The sequence below is a fragment of the Rhinocladiella mackenziei genome (genome assembly GCF_000835555.1).
Source record: "Rhinocladiella mackenziei CBS 650.93 unplaced genomic scaffold supercont1.1, whole genome shotgun sequence".
Lineage (NCBI taxonomy): Eukaryota > Fungi > Ascomycota > Eurotiomycetes > Chaetothyriales > Herpotrichiellaceae > Rhinocladiella > Rhinocladiella mackenziei.
Genome location: NW_013550604.1, coordinates 3,709,496 through 3,728,627, shown reverse-complemented (window position 1 = coordinate 3,728,627; position 19,132 = coordinate 3,709,496). Strand labels below are relative to the sequence as shown.

At 49.6% G+C, this 19,132-nt stretch overlaps 6 protein-coding genes across 6 annotated transcripts; 1 reads left to right on the top strand and 5 right to left on the bottom strand.

Annotated features, from left to right (window-relative positions):
• Positions 1 to 80: 80 nt before the first annotated feature.
• Positions 81 to 3,350, bottom strand: Z518_01319 (uncharacterized protein; the record flags this gene model as incomplete). The annotated part of the gene is made up of 4 exons (XM_013421920.1): positions 81 to 1,976; positions 2,033 to 2,095; positions 2,150 to 2,584; positions 2,841 to 3,350. 4 exons carry the CDS (start codon positions 3,348 to 3,350, stop codon positions 81 to 83), a joined length of 2,904 nt encoding a protein of 967 aa, XP_013277374.1.
• A 970-nt stretch (positions 3,351 to 4,320) lies between these two features.
• Positions 4,321 to 6,425, bottom strand: Z518_01318 (uncharacterized protein; the record flags this gene model as incomplete). The annotated part of the gene is made up of 6 exons (XM_013421919.1): positions 4,321 to 4,329; positions 4,377 to 4,421; positions 4,477 to 4,602; positions 4,651 to 4,977; positions 5,508 to 5,986; positions 6,038 to 6,425. 6 exons carry the CDS (start codon positions 6,423 to 6,425, stop codon positions 4,321 to 4,323), a joined length of 1,374 nt encoding a protein of 457 aa, XP_013277373.1.
• Positions 6,426 to 10,300: 3,875 nt separating this feature from the next.
• Positions 10,301 to 12,736, bottom strand: Z518_01317 (uncharacterized protein; the record flags this gene model as incomplete). Its single annotated transcript, XM_013421918.1, has 5 exons — positions 10,301 to 11,263; positions 11,331 to 11,582; positions 11,645 to 12,074; positions 12,132 to 12,422; positions 12,501 to 12,736. 5 exons carry the CDS (start codon positions 12,734 to 12,736, stop codon positions 10,301 to 10,303), a joined length of 2,172 nt encoding a protein of 723 aa, XP_013277372.1.
• A 408-nt stretch (positions 12,737 to 13,144) lies between these two features.
• On the bottom strand, positions 13,145 to 14,725 carry Z518_01316 (uncharacterized protein; the record flags this gene model as incomplete). Its single annotated transcript, XM_013421917.1, has 4 exons — positions 13,145 to 13,796; positions 13,862 to 13,934; positions 14,002 to 14,114; positions 14,166 to 14,725. 4 exons carry the CDS (start codon positions 14,723 to 14,725, stop codon positions 13,145 to 13,147), a joined length of 1,398 nt encoding a protein of 465 aa, XP_013277371.1.
• A 1,324-nt stretch (positions 14,726 to 16,049) lies between these two features.
• Positions 16,050 to 16,667, top strand: Z518_01315 (uncharacterized protein; the record flags this gene model as incomplete). The annotated part of the gene is made up of 1 exon (XM_013421916.1): positions 16,050 to 16,667. One exon carries the CDS (start codon positions 16,050 to 16,052, stop codon positions 16,665 to 16,667), a length of 618 nt encoding a protein of 205 aa, XP_013277370.1.
• Positions 16,668 to 17,016: 349 nt separating this feature from the next.
• Z518_01314 (uncharacterized protein) lies at positions 17,017 to 18,471 on the bottom strand (the record flags this gene model as incomplete). Its single annotated transcript, XM_013421915.1, has 3 exons — positions 17,017 to 17,389; positions 17,471 to 18,273; positions 18,346 to 18,471. 3 exons carry the CDS (start codon positions 18,469 to 18,471, stop codon positions 17,017 to 17,019), a joined length of 1,302 nt encoding a protein of 433 aa, XP_013277369.1.
• Positions 18,472 to 19,132: the final 661 nt, after the last annotated feature.

The following is a 19,132-nucleotide window of genomic DNA, read 5'->3' as shown; positions in this document are numbered from 1 at the left end:
CCAAGAAAAGACGATGAGACCCAAGGAAAATTGAGTCCTGAAAAATAGTCAGACTTGTTTGTTTTGGTATGATGATTCGTTCAGGAATCGTATCCCCTTGGAGAACGAGTCTGGGCACCGGGGCCGGACATGAAGTCGCCATAGTCGTCCTCGATTTCTTCATTAATAGTGTCGTTGATATTGAAAGCAGGACGAGCGTGAGAGCGTTGTCGACGGGAAATATTTGGACTGCTTGGGTGGCTGCCAAACCCGGAATCTTCGAGTCCGCGTCTGCCTGCAGCAGTGCCGTCGTTGGCAAGCGGGGAACCAAAGCCTGGAGGCAGAGTGACGCCTATACCTCTGCTCGTGCCGCGAGCTGGAGCCGGGGAAGCGGGGGTGGATGAAGAAGCACTGTTTCCAACGCCGGTGCCAAATGTCAGCGGAGAACTCATTCCAAAGTCGCGGGTATGGCTGGGACTAGGTCTCCCAACGGCAGGCATGACCACAGGACTATTAGTTGCCGAGCGATGTGGTGTAGTCGGGGCATTCATCAAGGACACTGCTATAGCAGCTGCAGCGTAAGCCGCACTAGGGCGAGACTCCTCCGTATCTGCAGTTCTAGCGGTGGTGGAAGAACGTGCTCGTGATGAAAATTGCAGCGAAGCCCCTTCAAGAGTGCGAATGGTAACTAGACGATGCTCGCGACGAGGGACTTGGTCAGAGTAGGATGCAATACCAGGGTTGCTGGATGGAGCCGCGTTGCGAAATGTGTTGATTGTGGGGGAACTAATGACACCATTGCCCAAGCCCGCATGTTGACTAATGTAATCGGCCATGGAGGGAGAAGTGCTCAATGCGGAGTCACTGGCAGTGCGCGTGCTCAGACGTTGCGGTGCCGACGCAAGAGACTCAACTCTAAAAGGCGAGCCGGCGACGGTACGATGACGTTGAAGAGCGCGTGATTGAGATGGAACACTCAATGTCAACCCTGCTCCACGTCCTCGGTCTGGAGCTTGTCTATCTTCAGCTTCTCGTTCTGCTTGGTCGGCGTCGCGCGTCAGCCGGAGGACTTTCAAATACGCCTCAAGAGGACTATTGCGTGCAAGAGTGGTAGGTTGATTTCCTCGATGTTCGCTGGAACCAGAGCCTTCAGGCGCATTTACCTCTGGGCCATCGTCGGCTGGGTTGACTGTGGTGTCTGAAAGTCGACCATCATCGTCGCCTCCGTGGATAGGAGAAGCATCGGATCCTTGATCATCTGCAACGTGAGTTCCAGCGAGATCAGCGGTGCAAGCGGACTGATGTTGCTTGACGGTGGTGGATTGTTGACCGCGCACCACCTCAGGACCAGAAACAGGCGGAAGCGTTCGCAGAGTCATTTCGAGGTCCGGCTTCTTCTCAGGTCGCTTTGGTAGTCCTGGAAGAACCGATGTCGGATCCACACCGAGATCTCGAAGATAGGTTGACCAGCCATAATGCATCATCTCGTTCATGAAGCCGACTTCCAAGGAAGAGAAATCCTCGCGAGTCAGGTCCATGCCTTCTTCGGTACAGATGAATTCAACGTAACCATTGTTGTCTCTGGCAACCAGCAGATGAGGTTCGACGCCAATCCAATCACGCCCCTCCATCTCGATGACGATCATGCCACGATTCAAAATATCGAGCCACATGCCAACATCTTGATCCGACAAGGTGAAGGGATGAGGAGCGAGAGTTTGAAATGGCCAGTGCCTCGCGTGGATGCGAAGTGGGCAGCCCTGACTGACTTTGATGGCAAGTTCAGCTATGGTAGCTTTCTGACGCTCGGAGAAACCGCAACAATTCATGCCGGAGAAAAAGAAGTCCATCAACAATTTGTTGTCCAAGCCGACTTCACGGGGAGTGTGAGCGTTGGGGTCGGCTTTGCCAAGGAGAATTTCTAGCTGGCGAAGATAGACAGCGAAGACGAATGCTTGGTGTCTCATTCCATACAATTCTCGCGCATACCATGGGTACTGGGTGAGTGTTAGAATATGCCTCCTCTTTATCATGTGTCCAGGCTATTTCTTACCTTGTACAACGTACTGATGGTGCATTCAAATGTACGCTGATAGCTGCGCATGGCAAAGGGAGACTGCAGGTTGTACATGTCAATCACAGTTGAAGTTGCGTTATGGAGACGACTTACACGTTGTGGATACTCGGCATGTCTGATGACGCCATTCAACTCTTCTCTGGTCAAGAAGCCATTGAAGCCCGACGAGTACGGATCAGTTGTCTCGACATATTTCGGCGCTCCGTTCTTTTCATTCACCCAGATAACGCTGCGGGCCCGTGGGAACAAATCTCTCATCAATTCTGCTTGGTTGCTGAGTTCCACGTTGACGTGTCTCTGCCCTAGCTTGGGATAATGGCAACGTGTAAGGCCAAAACTACGTTCGTGGGCTTCCGCTGCGACCTCTGGAGAAACGATTTCGATGTAGCAGTCCATGGTCTTGCCCGTCGAACGTTCCATGATGATATGGACGGGGAAGCCATCAACATGTACTCTGATCAAGTCGTCATGGTGGACATATTTGCCGATGAATTGTTGAACTTCCGCCATAGTGAGGCCATAGGGGATCTAGAGCGAGAACGTGACATGATTAGCTTCATTTCCCTTATGACAATGAAAACAAAGCCAGATTCGATATCAGGCAGGCTCGGACACAACAGCATTTGGGAAGGGTACCGATCTGTTTTTGTAGACCTAACGGATCTATCAGATTTCCTAGATCCTCTTGTGATAGCGTACCGGTTGATGTCACGAAAACGTGAGGACACTGCCGGGTGGTAAACAAAGCAGACCTGCAGGTAGGTTTCGACCAGGGAAGACTTACGTTCTGGATCTTGATCACACCGTGAGGTCTTGGTGGATAGAGAGGTGTTCTGTCGATGAATGGCGGTGGAGAATTCGGATCAAAAGGCACACCTGACTCCATGGCCGCAGTAGAAGTGACAGGACTGACAGAAGTGATCGGAGGGACGGGACCAAAGCTTTGATTCGAAAAGAACGACGTATGATCGGTGAAGTATACAGGCCCCGGAGACGGTGGAATCCAACCAGCTTGCTGCGTTGGCATCGTGCCGGGCATGAGGGGGATTTGAGGAAATTGGTAGATGGGAGCAACCTGAGGTTGAAAAGCCATTTGAGGTCCTGCGACAGAAATGTTTTGATAAGTTGGAGGCAAGACGTGAAGATCCGCTGATGGACGAGAGTTTGACTGCGACCGGAGAGTAGGAAGCGCAGGATCGTCGACAGTCGGAACAGCGGGTCCTGGGCCTGAAAGTTCAGACTCTTCAACATGCTGCTCCTCAGCGGGAGAAGAGGAGTACCGATTCCACTCCATGCTGACTTGTCTGGATCACGCCAACGATCACATGTAGAGGAATTAAAGGGTAGAGGTTGAGGTTGTGGAAAAAGATGGCGAGGTGAGGAGGGAAGTTAAGACAAAGTCGAACAACACGACGATTCAGTTCAGCACGCGAACGTATCTCGATATTTGTTGCCCTTGATCCGGAAGTGAGAACAGGCGGGTGATTGCAGAGAGACAAATGAGGAAGTTGGTTTTCGAAGCCGTGTGAAATCTAGGAGGGGACTCCCTGAACTGTGACAGCAAGGTTAAACGCAGCCTCACACCTGCATTGAGCCTCATGATGAATGTCAAAGGTGCCTGTTCAAGTCACAGCCCTGTAGAGTCAGAGATGAATCTGCCAGGTTCATTGAGGACAGACCTATCTATTCCTTTTATTCGGTTGTCAAAGATCGGGTGCATGCAAGCTTCCCTCGCCATCCAACGTTGAAGTCGTATGAGCAATGAACGGGAAGAAGATACGCTAGCAGCACGTTGAAAAGAGTGGGACATCCTCATGAAAAGCTCTGGAGCAGTCAGCACAGGAAACGGTGCCTCATGGAACTTTCAAGCCATGCAGCCTGGTCATGGACATGGAAGGGCCATAGCCTAGGCCTGGTGTCAAAGAATAAACTTGGATCAAAAGGTGGAATTTTTTGGGCAGCAGGATCAGGACAATGATGATATTTCTCTCCTGTCTTTTTTGGCATGATCGATTCATCGTACATCGCAATGCTTCATCCCCATGCTGGATTACCGAGAGCATCCTGCATGCCTTGACGTCGTTCTTCGTGGTCACATCATCTCTCAGGGGTTCTGGATTTCACGCAAATGCCCGCCTTTTTATCAAGCCCGAATGAAGCCGAAAAGGCTTTATGCTGGTATCATGGTGGGTATAAAAATGCGGTTCCACAACACGAAATTGTGCAATTGGTGCCAAAAAAAAACCCCCCCCCCCCCCCCCAGCCTAATCGAACTGCCTGATGTCAGCCACGATGATCCACGGCAACACTTCAGGCTTACCGGAGTCAGGAATGATTCGGCAACAAATCGAGCTCGGGCGTTCAACTGGATGTTGGATCAGTCTTTGGAAGGAAACTTGCCAGGTCCATGCAGGACATACGAATAGCTTCATCTCGGAGATTTCTTTGTCCACTTCTTCCATGAATTGAATGATGAAGTCCACCAGCTTATGCTTCAACATCTCTTCCGTGTGAGTGTTGGTGATGAGGAAGGAGATATCATAACCCTAGCTCCGTCAAATCCAGCTCTGGAAAAAAGGTACTCGTATTCATACCTTGACAGGCTTCCGTCTCAAAACAAAGAAGGATTCGGCACGCTGGGTCAGGAAACGAGTGAACTTGTGAACCAGAATATTCTCAATCTCATCTGCTTGCTTGATGCGTATGCTGACTCGCACACTGTTGACACTGGGTTCTATGAGGACCTTCTCGTTTTCATTACGGGCAATGGTCAGAGGATTTAACAGGACTTCCGGAGAGCTGGCGGCTTCTATTTCAGGCACGTTGTGTCTTTCTGATGCTTGTGAAGCGAAATTTGAGAGTGCGAGGGCAGCGGTGAGGGAGGAACGGACGCATTGAAGGTATGGGCGTAATGATTGTGACTACTCAAAGGGTCAGCAAAGGACAATGTGCCATGAAGTGGACCATTGGGGCAGGTAGACCATTTTCAATACAATTGATGGGGCCTTCTCGAACGCATGGACGCAAATTGGCAGTCAACAAGGACTTTGAAGCCAATGTGGGCTCTTGTCTATCTTGCAGCCTCACACTGTCAAAAGGGTGCGAGAGACTCTGGAAGACTGAGCAAATCTTGGCGTGGGCCAGACAGGATCAGGACAAATACCTCGCTGCTTTTAATTCGAGTAATGGCCCTCATCAATCAATCAATTGATTTATCCATGTTACGGACCCGCAAACTCATTTTCCAAGGAAAAGAAAGAGGGAGAGAAAGCTTGAAAATGCCTTTCCGCTACGAGCATGCTACTTTGGAAAGCGCTCCTGTCCCTATTAACTACTCTACGCGGGCTAATCCATGGCTTTTTCATGTGCAATGAACGTCACCTCCTTCATGCGTGTGGCAGTTCTGTCCTCCGTCAGCATGCGCGATTGAAGTCAAATACCATCAACTTACTCCGGGAAGTTCTGACGTGGAAGACGGGCTCTGTGAAACCGTTGGCGATCCCGAACTCGTTGCCGCCGCTCCGGCGCCGACACTCGACGTTGTGCTCGCTGATTGCGTGGGCACAGAGTCTCCCGGTGTTCGCGGGCCAGGACATCCTACGCCTGGCACGGCAATGTCGTAGGCGTACGCCTCGAGAGCAAAGTACTGCAAGGTGTCGCTATCGTGAGTTGACTCGGTGCCATTTCCTGATGCCAACTCAATGACCCCTTCATAATCCTCGGTGAAATGCTCAATGTATCCGCCTCCAATGGCGGGCATGTGATACAGCCGATGCATCAAATCTGAGGCCCAGAAAGTGTTTGTGGGATATTCAGCCACGTTATATCCCAGAGCACACATTTGGTTGAGCGATCGACGCGTCTGATAACTCAAGTCACAAATGACAGTTTCGTCGGTGCCATTTTCTCCTCGCCAGTGACCTCCATAATCTGGTGACGGTGTCAGTTTATGCACAGATGTAACGATTTCCGATGCCCTACCTTTCAATCTGCAGTTGCCATCGGGATTGTCACAGCGGAAAAGAACATTGCCCTTATCTCCTCCCACGATGATTTCATAGCTGCCGATGGCCTCGTATGGCGGGCGGTTGCCAAAATAACGGCGGTATATCTCAGAACTATTTCCCCATCGCAATACATGTTCCTTTGCATGTTCGGCCAGCTCGATCGCCTCTTCCAGCCCCAAGGCGATCTGATGGGCTTGTGTGGCGTTGCAACTAGAGTGAATAGGGTACTCCGTCACAGCGCCGGCGTTCCAGGCTGCGGATTTCTGTGTGAATGGTGTCTCCTGGCGAGCCCCGAGGAGTGTTGGAGCGGCGATTGCACCAGATATTACAGAAAAAATCAGAGTCTTGAGAAGAGGATACATTTTGAGGTTGGCGAATCCAATTGTGGCCCTGGAGTTTGTTCTCAAGGTCCCCTACCATCCCATTCCACTTTACTAAGTCTGAAGCAGACCTTTATACTCCCACCGTCTCTCTCTTCCTGTGCATCGAAGCTCGTCTCTCGGTTATCTACAAACTCACACCAGCAGCCAAGCCACGCCATCGTCCAAGTCCGCCAAACTTTTACGAAATGTTTGCTATCATGATCATCATCTACTTCACCCACCGCAAAGATGCTGACCAAAAGTAGCCATTTGGCAGCTGATCTTGAAGCACCACGAGGCTACCCGGGATCCTGTCCCCGCCTATGCCGAGAAATGCCAATTTGAGGACAACAGGTGTGGAGAGCGACCAGCGGACTCTTGTGCCAATCACAGGCGAGGCTCTTGAGAAGAGAGCATTGCGTGACAAAGCCTTACCGGATTCCAGGTACCACGTTCACAATTGAATCTGGAAGCTCCGAGCTCAATAGCTCGCTGAAGCTCTTGCCGGCGCGCCAAGCATGTCCGCTCCGCTAGAAAACCGCCGAGACAAAATGAGTACCTTAAGAGCAGCTTTCACGTGGGATTCCACAAGTCATACCAATTTTTCAGCTTTTTGGTTGCATTTGCCAATCATTGGCATCTTGGCCTCATCATTGCTTCTCGAAGCCGTTCTTGACCACGGCCCATTCCCTCGCTGACGACAGCCGAGCTGGGATAGCTAACCTTGAAAATGAGAAAGAAGTTCGGAGCGGTGTCTGTTCTATATAGTGGCGCCTATCCCACGTCGAACATGATGAAGTCATACATCTGCTCACCCCCAAAATCATCAGAAATCTGGATTTCCGCGTCTGTGGCATTCAGAACGACGACTACGTCTTCAGCGTCCTTGTCATCCTTGTAACCATGGGCCTTTCCTTTCGCTTCCTGCATTCCAATTCCATACTCTGTCCTCATTCACAATTCCCAAACTGACACGTATTTCGAAAAGACAACTTTCACGTGTTCCTTCTCCGGCAAATTTTGATCCAAGGCTTTACTGGCTATCACAAGAGCGACCTAGTTGGTTCCGGCGTCCTACACCGTGAACACAGCATTTCGTCCCGAACGCGCACAGTGGGTCCGCAGACCGCCGTTATACAATTCAGCTGCATTCAATGCACGAACCCGGTTTCATATCCGATGCATGCCCGTCATACAAGGGTTCTAGTCTTTCTGGGTTTCGGAATGTTCCGAACATACTCTCTGAGAAATTCCTTCCATCTCGGTTTCTTAACGGAAATTCGACTCTCCTATCCGTCCCCGTTTCCAGCGCAATGTCTTCAGATGGATCATCTTCTGCGTATCTCTTTCCTTTGTGACATTCATTAATCGTAGCTAAGACTCAGGTTCCCGGCAGGCCAATATTACCTGGAGGAAAGATCTAGTTTGGTTCTGGATTGTCAGACAAAACCAGGAGAGATCTTTGAATCCTAGCTGTTTATTCCTATTACTCTGTTGCGATATATAAGCGCCTGAGATCTTTCAAATTGAGCCTGAATACTTGGCAGATTGCCTTAGGTTCCATCTTCCCTTTCCCGCTTGAAAAGTAGGATATGAGAGAAAAGGCAAGGAACAGGTTGAATACTATCTTCCTAGCAAGACAGGAATCATGGCATTTACATCTGCGCTTGTTGACGCTCTTGCAGAGAATGGCAAGGTCCTTTACAAGTACCAATTCCCACTCTTGATTCTCCTGCCCTTAGAGGTCGGCGCCTTCTATGTAAGTATAATGCTGCGGTTAAAGAAAAATCATTTACTGATACATGGCATCTCCAAAAATCTAGCTGCTCGCTCTGGTCATTTCCCGCCTATACGTCCACCCGCTAGCTTAATATCCCGGCCCATTCTAGGCGAAAATTACCAATTGGTACTCACTCTACCATGCCTTCATTGGAGATAGACACTTGCAGATTTGTCGAGTACGTCAAAGATATGGTGCGTATGGAAAGGGAATGCAGCGGAAGGAAATTCAGGATGGACATAATTCAATACAGAAAAGCGGGTCGAAGCATTTCGATTTTCTTCCTGGCCAAATTGTCGGTATCGCTCCCAATCTTGTATCCATCTGTCACGAACCAGGTTCTGACAAGTATATAAGCTAAGAGGTCCAAGTTTCTGTCATGAAATGACTGGATTCTTAGTCTTTTTGGGCGATCCCTAAGGGCCTGTGGGTCCCAAAGGTACACTGTCCACCCTTTCACATTGATGGTTCGCCCTCCGCTGCTAACTCGGGACCGTTAGGGTATTTGCAGGTGAACCAAAACGTACGAAAAACCATCTTCTACCAACCGTCCGTCGACCACATGGTCCCCCAGAACCTCTTCAATTCGCGAGACCGCGACCTTCACGCGTGGATATGCCTCATCGTGGCCCCCGGATCCACCGAATTCAACCTCTCCGTGAAACGGGACATGATCCCGCACATCGAGGGGTTCTTCCGTGCCGCCTCGAAAAAGCAGTAATGTAATGCTGCAAGTATATGCTGGACCGCCGACTTAGTCGTTTGGGGGTAACTACCTAACGTTCGATGTTATGGGAGATCTAGTGTTTGGGAAAGAGTTTGGAATACGGGTCATCATTGATGCAGCGTTGCATCGTGAGTTACTGGTGAGCAAAACTCCATTAATCAACATGATGAAAAAGGGGACAGAGTCAACGAAGGAAAACACAGCGCTAACAAGCGGGTTGGATTTAGTCTGGCTGTAGCTTTTCATGCACAATGGAGTTCCGACTGCCTCCTATTCCCAATTACCGTCCACAAAGGTCAGAATTGATTCGTGACCGCCAACAAACAGTCAGGACTGCGTATACAAAGCAGACCAAAACCGCAAGGATTTCTTCTGGTACATGGCCAATACGCAGCACAAGAGCGGGAGTCCGGCGTACGATGACCCTAGGGGAAGTTTCTCTGAACGAGGACATTGATTATTGGAGGTATTACACCTTCCTGATTCATGAATTGGAAAGAACATAAAGGAATTGTTTTTTCCCGGCATATCTTTCTATGTTCCGATCCAACAGCAACTCAATTGGTGGCGAATTTCTTCTACCTGGCAATGAATACTCACACGTATTAGCTCATCTGACGAGTACATTCCAATCATACGACAACATTCGCCTCGGTCGAGCTCTCGATAGTTGTCGGTACTTGAACGCGGTCGTTAACAAGACGTTACGACTCAGTCTCAGCTTACCCTGGAGTCTTACCGCGGGAAGTGCCCAAAAGTGTGCCCTACAAATGTTCCCTACGAGAGTCGAAATTTCCATCCCCGTCTACGTACTCCATCATCAGAAAGAGAGGTGTTTTTCGCGCCTCACCGATTCACACCCGAGAGGTGATTACTAGAAAACACGAGCGAAGAGGCTGTGAAATGGTGCACCGAGATGCTGGCGCGCTTCTCTTATTAGTCGAGACAATGTATTGGCAAAAAGCTGGCTCTAATCAAGACATGTCGGGTCCTTGCAAGGTCGAGTCCGTGACTGGCAGAACGGAAGATCAGTTTAAAGATAATCCGGAAGGAATAGAGTACAACTTACTCGGTGATTCGACTGCTGAACGCCAGAGTCCGCTGATAAGATTCAAGAGCAGAGAAGTGCAGGGATAGGTATTAAATCTTGTTTCGAAGGCAAACGATATGAGGCCAATTTGCTCCAAAGGAGTAAATTTCAGAGGACAACAAGGAGAAGTCAAACGACCAGACATACAACCCCGCCCTGGTAAAATTTCCGTTCTTGTGTACATTGCTCTGGATTCAGTCACCATTGATCCGTTATCAACTGGCGACATGTTCGAGCAAGTGGGCGGTGGATACCCTTTTTCAATCCCACCACTGAGACTAGGGAAACCATCGGGTATCGAGAAGGGAGCTGGTATCTGGTGGAAGCTCGAATTCCGAGAGTGACAAAGGCCCGCCAAAATCCCAGGCAGCCACGTCATCTGTTGGAATATAAAGCATCGGTCTTTCGCCGTTGATATCATGTTGGCCGATGCTGGAATGCTTCGATTGACTCATCGTTATACCAACATCGTCAGGATTTGTTGGATTGATTAGTCCGCCCGTTGTGGCTTGTGGGTGAATTTCGGAGCCTGCTTTGGCACTTGCGGCAGAACCTGTGCCTGACGTCGAAGAGAACAAATAGTTGCTGAGATTGAGACGAGCCGCAACTTCTCGCATTCGCTCCCATAGATACTTAGAGTGATGGGTAGTCCCAGCCAGATTACGAAGGAGATTCAATGCTACCATGGAACTCTGCCGAGCTTTGAGGCCAATTGCATCGGTAACGATGATTTCCTTCCCATTGGCTAAGGGATTTCCATGTTTCGACGATTCGCATGTGGTGGCAAAAAGCAAGATGTCCAAAGCCGAGACGAGAAAATGGTTGAATTGGGCTTGGTGGAAGCGGTATTCCTTGGTAAAGTGGTCCAGATTGGCCAATGTTTGGACTGTGTCGGCGGCTACGTCTACGGATGTCGTCCATATGTCCAATGGCGCGGCGGTACGGAGACCTGTGCAGAGAAAAGCCCGCGCCACGAGAATCCGAAGATGGTTAGCTCGTAGAGAGAGAATTGTTCGGACGAATTGGAGACCTGTGCCGACTTTATTGCTGATGCTGGTGGGTGCGAAGCCACTGGATGTGTATTGTGTCCACCGTTCAAGTTGATATTGGAAGAACGCATAGTTGTCTTGCCAATTATTTAGCTGCTGGTGGCCGGGATCTCTGTCACCCAGGAGGTCATCGGTGGCTTGCTTGCCTATGCGTGCATACTCTATCATTGCTTTCAAGAACGGCGCCCCAACCTGGATCCACACGGTTAGTAGACTTCTTGGAGCTGTCATATAGAACGGAGGTAGGGCTGAGGCGTACGGGTTGAGGAAATGTGGCCTCAAGACGTAGATCTTGAACGGCATTTGTAACCCCCAGTCCATAGCTGAGTTGGCGTTCGAGAACGTAAACCGTCCAGATGGTATTTATTGCCCTGATACGGGTTGATGGATTGGGGAAGGAGCGGGCCAGTACAATCTCCCTATTTAGGCCCAACTCCAGAATCGTCCGAGTAACATTTCCCAGGAATCGCCAGCCCCAACGCCATGTCCCGCGATGCAGAGAGTAGAGGCTCTGGGGAAGCGACAGTCAGCCTGGCTAATCATGGAGCATTCTGGAAAGGAACGAGCCATTACCACTAATGTCATCAGGACCAAGTCTTTCAGGTCCACAGCAGCACCCCAGACCAACGATTCCACATCGGGCTGGACACTTTGAAACAGTCTCAATGTCATTGTATTGTGCATATCACCCTCCGTCAGAAGCCCAATTGCCACCACCAGCTTTAGGATGGCCAAATCATTCCGGCCGAGTTCAGACAGGTGAAAACCAACTCCCGTCCGATTGGAGTCGCGGGCCCTGGCATCTAGGAAACACTTTGCCGTCTGCATGATTTCGGCGGTATCAACAATGGGATACATGACTCCTTCCAGGTAGCCATAGGATTCCACAATTTGCATAATATGGTTGCGGTCTAGTTCTTCTAGCGGACGTGTTGAGCTCGAATACGGGCTTTGTGGCGGTGGATGCATCTGTGGCGATGATTCCGAAACATCAGAAGGATCACTCTGGGCCATGTCGCTCAGTTCGCCGTCAATGATCTCCCCTTGAATGATCCAGAACGAGGATGGAGTTGGCGACGGAGCAGTCGCAATTCGTAACGTTGGCACTTCCGAGGCCGGATGCTCAAGCTTTCTCACACGTGCATCGATTACATTGACGCAGAAGAGCGAGCTGGTGGGACTCAGAAATAGCGGCAAGGCCTGTTTAGTATCGGATTCGAAAGTACCCCCGTTGAAAAGTGGTAGCACCGGCAGCTTGTGTGCGGCGGCCAGCATGGCTGTTTGCCCGGTCAAGAGGTCCAGCTTCTCGCTCTGCTGCTCAAGTAACGTCAACACCGATGCCTGAAAGCGGCTGTCATTGTCTCTGTCATGATGTTAAAATCTCATCGTGCTATGGCAGACTCATTAGCCTTGGGATTGATTTCCATACTCTTGCTGCCGCTCTTCTGCTAGAAAACTGGGCAAACGCTGCGCACTATAGTGACAAGTGGTGGGATCACGAGCGGCGCAGTAGGCACATGGGAGTCGGCCATCGCAGCGAACTTTGGCCGCTTTGCATCGATTACATGCGTGAGTTGTATAGCGATCCCTCTTCCGTCTGGCAACCGATGTCTGTTGTCTGTTCCTTGCAATTCTGCCTGGCTGGGAGACGGGTTCGGCAGGCATGTTCAAGATAGATTCTCCTTGCAAGATCAAAATGATGCACAAATCTATTTCGACCACGACGAAAGACAAATCACAAATTCACTATTAGTCAGGAAAGATCTGTCATTTCGTGTTGCTACAGTAGCGCGGAATATTGTATCTCGCCAGGCATCATAGCCCGGGGGCGGATTTTCTCCGTGCGGGGGGATGGGGGCGGCCCAAGGGGCGCTTAGTCAAAGGGAGATGGGGAAACTATGCAAGGGGGGAAGGCTTCAGGTATAACCCAAGCAGGCAGTCCGAAGCGGATCCGATTCGCTCGTCATAGGTTGACTACACCAGGCTGCTATTCACAATGTAGCATATCGCAGACAGGCGTAGTCATAATAAGCTTACTATATGAACACACCAGCCTCGACCAGAACCATATTTTCAGATGCCCAGGATCTTCTTCAACACGTCCTGCAAAGTAGCCGAGCAATTGTCGACCATATCCACACTTCTCCACGCCACAAAGTTGTCCGGCCGGACCAGAACACAGCCGTCTTCGTTGACTTCCCGGAGGTGATACCAGTCATTGTAAACGGCTTCATATTCCAGACCGAATCCAACAGCATGGACGGCCACCTCTACGCCCAAAATTTCCTTGGCGTGAGCAGCAGCCATCCGCCAGGCCTCTCCTCCATGGCCAGTGAAAAGAGTGAATCGTCCTTTGCCACTCAGATCCAATGTGGACACCTGGGTTTGCGGGATACTCGTGTTCAACCAGGCATGTGGCAGCCTTACTCCCGGATACGTATGGGGCTCATAAAATAGAACCGGGTCTGATGGCACTTTTGGAGGCTCTCCCGCGTCTTCGACAATGATGGCAGAAGATTCGTATCGCTGGCCCATGTCGGATCCCTGCGCCAAAAACTCGTGACAGGTATAATCAATCGAGTTGATGAGTTGCCGCCGTCGAGTCTGGCCACGTTCAGATACCTCGTCCAGAATGGCCAGCTGCTGCTTTCGTTCCTGTAAGGAGGGGCTGAGAAATCCGAGAGCTTCAAAGATAGGTATGTGCTCCCTCAGAGAAGAATTCGCTCTTGAACGGCTCCACTTTTAGCTACGAGCTTTTTTCAGAAAACCGAAAGGGAGCCAGAAACTTACCGTTGCACAACCCCAGCTCCTACCGGTGCCCGTTCGATACTGTAGGTGTCCAGGAGTGATTTTCCCGCCAGTCCTACGTCCTATCAATGAGTCCAGGACATCCTCAACCGAAGGTTAGTGATGGAGAAGGTGAGGCTTACCTTTCTCCACCATCGCCACTTTCCATGCCAGATTGGCAGCGTCTTGGATGCAGGTATTAGATCCAAGTCCATTCATTGGAGGATGCCGGTGAACTGCGTCTCCTAGACAGAATCTGCCCAATTCAGTAATTGTTTACAGGCCCAAAAGGGAGCATATCACTTACACCCGTCCCTTACTGTAGCACTCTGCTACGGTCTCATTGATGATCCACTTGTCGATTCGAAGGATGTCCACGCGGATTGTCGGATCTCCTATAACAGCTTTGGCCTGTTCTTCAACCTGCTTCTTATCAGGCATGAAATCTGCTGGACACGTCGGTTTGTACATCATGATAACGAGCCACTCATACCACGGCTTCACCATCCGCACGATCGACCATCCGGCAAAGTCAGGCATCTCGATATCAGGTTGTATTACGTAGTGCAAATTCCCAATTCGCGTTTTCATCGTGCCAGAAAGATCCGCCCGTAGTAAAACATTCAGAGCGACGCCTTGACTAGGTTTGATAGACATGGCTAAGCCTAGTTGCTGAACAACCATACTTTTGGCACCGTCTGCTCCATAAAGATACTTGGACCTGACCATCTGCGTCCTTCCATAGATTCGGTCTTCGATTTCTGCAAGCACCGAGTCTCGTGCGGAGTCGTCAAACCGGACAAGACGAGTGCTAAATCGACACGGGAAACCATGTTGAGTGGCGTATCTGAGCAAGATCGGCTCCATGAATGTCTGGGGAAGCTCAATGTGCGAGCACGGGCTGTGAAGTTCGAAATCTCCCTGAATATTGCATTTGAATAGTCAGCTCTCTTCCTTACACGGTGTGCACGGCGTACAATGGAAGGGAAAATGACATGATGAAAACATACACCTCGTTTTGGTCCACTGCCCCATGAATGAATCCGGCCAAACTCTCTCCCCTTCATGGTGCTGCACCAACGTGTATGGCCTTTTTCGGGGCCAGTGTATCCGAGTCTCATAAACTCATTTTCGAGATCCGCGTCCAGGTCGCGGATACATTCTTAGACAATCCCCAAGGACTCTATTTTAGAAAACTGGAACTTTAAGTGTGGCAGACTGTCAACTCACCCATTGCAGGCTGATTAATGATATGAGCTCGCGGAGTGTTCGCCGAAGATGGCGCGGAGCTGATGATTAACCCCTTCAATCCTGTTGTCGAAGACATCTTCCTGGTTAGAGAATCTACAATATGACACCAGAATGGTTCACCCGTGTCGTTCAGGTGCTTACCCTGCTTCCCCAGAAAACAGGCTAGAGATGCTCCAGCCGGTCCTGCCCCGACTATCAAGTGATCAACTTCTAAAATGTCGGCACTCATTGTATGGTTTGGAAGAAGAATTGATTCACCCGTAGTCATATCTTGAATTTCCAGATCGGTAAAAGGACAACAATGTGAGCACGAAGGTGAAAAATAAACCTGCGACGAGACTATTAGCTCACTGTCACAGGAGCTTTCGACTAAAGTCCAATATGCGGACGTTGCCAATATGGCCAGCTCAGGCCACTCCACCATCAATTTGCGGTACTCCTCTCGGGAAACATTCCATTGGCCTGATAATGTCATGCTCAGGAGCACGAGTTTTGCGTCAACAAGCTGTGGTTTCATCTTTCGTGATCCTTTGCTAGGTGTCATGTTTGACAGGAGAGCTGTTCTCATCTCCATCTCTGCAGAATGTTCATCGGAAAATTCCGAATTCGAGGCAATCGTGTGGGACGATACTTCAGGGTTGCCTACCAGTACCGAGGGCTGACATCGGTATTTTTCATCCCGATTATTAAGTAGTTGATCCCTAATGTTGATGGCATCCACCAGCCCTTACTCAAAACGATGATGGGGAAAAAAGGAAAACGTGGAACTGATGAATGGAGGGCAATATGTCGTCACGTGTTCATAGCTCCTATATATCCCGCGAGAATCAAGTAAACTTACCACAAAAATCCACACAGGCGACCAGAAAAGTTTGCTGGGAAAAAAGAGATTTTCACTATTTGAGACATCAGTCGGTGTCCACATATCCTATGCCCAATCATGTCGTCGAACACTGCAGACAGCCTCATTTCAGCCGTTGCGGAGCGACGCTCTGTCTACCGGCTCTCCAATGAATCAAGTATTTCAAAGAAAAGACTCGAAGAACTCATCCAAAAGGTCCTGCTAGCCACCCCATCAGCCTTCAACACCCAGAGTACCCGCATCATTGTTCTGCTCGGGAATGAGCACTGGAAACTGTGGGACATTGTCCGCACCGCTGTGAAACCTTTCGTATCAGGCGAACAAGCTCAAGCAACTGAAGCCAAAATTGCGTCCTTCCAGGGGTCTTACGGTACGGTCCTCTTCTTCGAGGATGCCACACCGTACGAGCCTCTTCAAGCGTTCAAGATGTATGCCGACAAATTCGAAAGCTGGCGTGAGCAGACTAGTGGCATGCACCAATTACTCATCTGGACAGCCTTGGAAACGGAGGGTTTGGGGGCGAATGTGCAGCACTACAACCCCTTGATTGACGATAGGGTGAAGGAGGTCTGGCCAAACAAAATCCCATCTCACTGGAAACTCCTATCTCAGATGGTCATTGGAAAGCCTGTAGGAGACATGCCGGCAGCGAAGGAGAAGAAGCCTGTGGAGGATAGATACTCCATCATGGGATGAATTCGGAAGAAATGGCCAACACATCAGTTTTCTTGTTTTGAACCGTCTTCGGCCGGCGGCGGTTCGGAGAGATTGAAGCGATGACCGAAGGAGAAGAAATGTTAAACGAACGCGAGGGCTGGCTGAGGAAGAATATCGAGACCTCTAGCGACAAGGCAAGAGAAAGAAATTCTGAGTATTCCATCAAATAGATCTTCTTTGACTGTATTCCTGTGGTTTTACAATGCGGGAATTGTATCTTGTCCGATCGAGGTGCTCCTCAAAACGGGGAAGGACGGCGTATGCGAACAGGTCATGGATAAAATAATGTGTAAAGGCTGAGCGCACCTTTTCTACAAACCTAGCCGAATCACAATTTCCATGCACCAGTGGTTAGAGGAAACTTGCCAGATTTGTATCTGTCTAGAGCTTTTTGAACTTCCAGACGAGCATCATAGCTAAACAAATAATCTTGCAAAACTGGATCGGCCCACGCATGGGCAAAACCGTCAAAAGGCTTTTCCTCCAAAAGTTGACGATCTCGCTCGATCTGAATAGGCCCATCAGGGAGATGAAGAATACGTCTGCTCCATGTGGATTCTCTCACGATTTTAGATGTACGCGGCTTCCTTAGCGCTTCGTACATGATTAGGAGGTCCGATAGCTGATCAGGATGAGTCACCGCTTCAAAAAGATGGCCCAGGACCGCTCCGTCTTCGATGGCTTGAGCAGCACCTTGAGCGCTAGATGGAAGGGATGGTTGTTAGGTACATGTGCGGATGAAGTCTTCCGAAGGGCAATGGGAAGACAAGAGCATTACTTACAGGTATGGTATGGTTGCATGGCACGCATCTCCCAACAACGCGAATTTTCCCGAGGGGTGAATCCACGATTCCATCTCATCAACTCTCATTAAACGGCCTTTGGTACCTCTAGACGCAAGAGCAACGAGTTCTGCCAGGTTTGAATCCCATCCTTTCACTGCGTCGCTGAGTTCTTGTACATCGGCAGATGCCATATTGGTACTCTCAGGCAAGATATCAGTACAGGCAATGACAATGTTCAGTAAATCGCCCTCCCTCATCTTGTACATCATCACATGTTGCCCGGGTCCAACCCAGCAATTGATGCTAGTCGATTCCAAAAACCCTACCAAGTGGGGATGTTGCCTGATATCTTCTTCGCGAACAACGCAGCGGTAAGCCATGTCACCACTGAACCGAGGAGGATCAGAGTGACCTAGGAACAACTCGCGGGTGGTGGATTTGACGCCGTCAGCTCCAATAACTAAATCGGCATATACGTCATGCTGTCCTCGGATCTGAATCATCGGTTTGACAAAGTCGATCCCAATCACTTCGGAATTTGTCTTGACGCTGCCTCCTAGTCGCCGAAACTCTTCAATCAAAACGTTGTGATAATCAGCTCGGTGGACATGGAGATACGGATGTCCATACAAAGTTTCAGAACATTTGCGCAAATCGAGGCTGGAAAGGATATTGCCATCGCGATATGAACGTAAGATGGAATTCCTCGGTCTATCAGACAACGAAGTCAGGTTGTCAAGGATGCTCCATCTGTGAAGAATTCGTGTCGTGTTTGGGGGAACTTGGATCCCCGCACCAATCTGTAAGATTACATTATCAGCACACTTCGATTGGGACGAAAGAAAGAGTGTCTTCTTCTAATCATATATTACCTCGCCTAAGGTTGGAGCTCGTTCGATGATTGTCACACGATGCCCTGCCTTTAAAATTCCTAAACCCGCAGCCAATCCTCCAAGCCCTGCACCAATGATTGCAACATGACAAGCGAATTCAAGCATGATTCGAATTTGATTGTAATCAAGGATTAAGACGGATAATTGTTGGGATGCCGTGCAACAATGATCTCTTTGAAGCAGAAATAATCAATCTACGAAGCACGGGAACGATCACTCTTGTACTATGGGACTCTGTCGATCAGGCCAGCAGATATATCCAAATTGGTCTTCCTTCTGCAATTCCCGCTTCCACCACCCAGTCCCCATGATGGACTAAGATTTCATGTCTCAATCAGTACAGACACCACAAAATGGAACATAAAAGAAGGGTGAAAAGGTTGGTTGGATTTCTACGGAATCTTCCGAACCTGCTTGAGTTTTCAAGTCTTTTGGTTGGGGCGCAGAAATTTCCGCGTAGGAAACCAGGCTTAGTAATGTACAAATACATGACGTGTCCGTATTGTCAGCGTGCAGAGGAAGATACAGAATGGAGGAGGTATTCAAGTGTGATCAAGATCGTGGGGGTCATGCTAAACAGCGGAGCCCCTTTTCCACGCTCAGCCTTGGGCGCTTACCTAATCTTGCTTGGCTTAGGGCTCCATACTGCGAAATCGCGTGCTGTATGCCAACGTCCTTTTATTGTTCAAAGCTATTACTGGCTTGCCGAATTGTCAAAAGGAGAACGTTGATAATGAAGAGCCTTGGGAGTGTGAATATTCCTCTA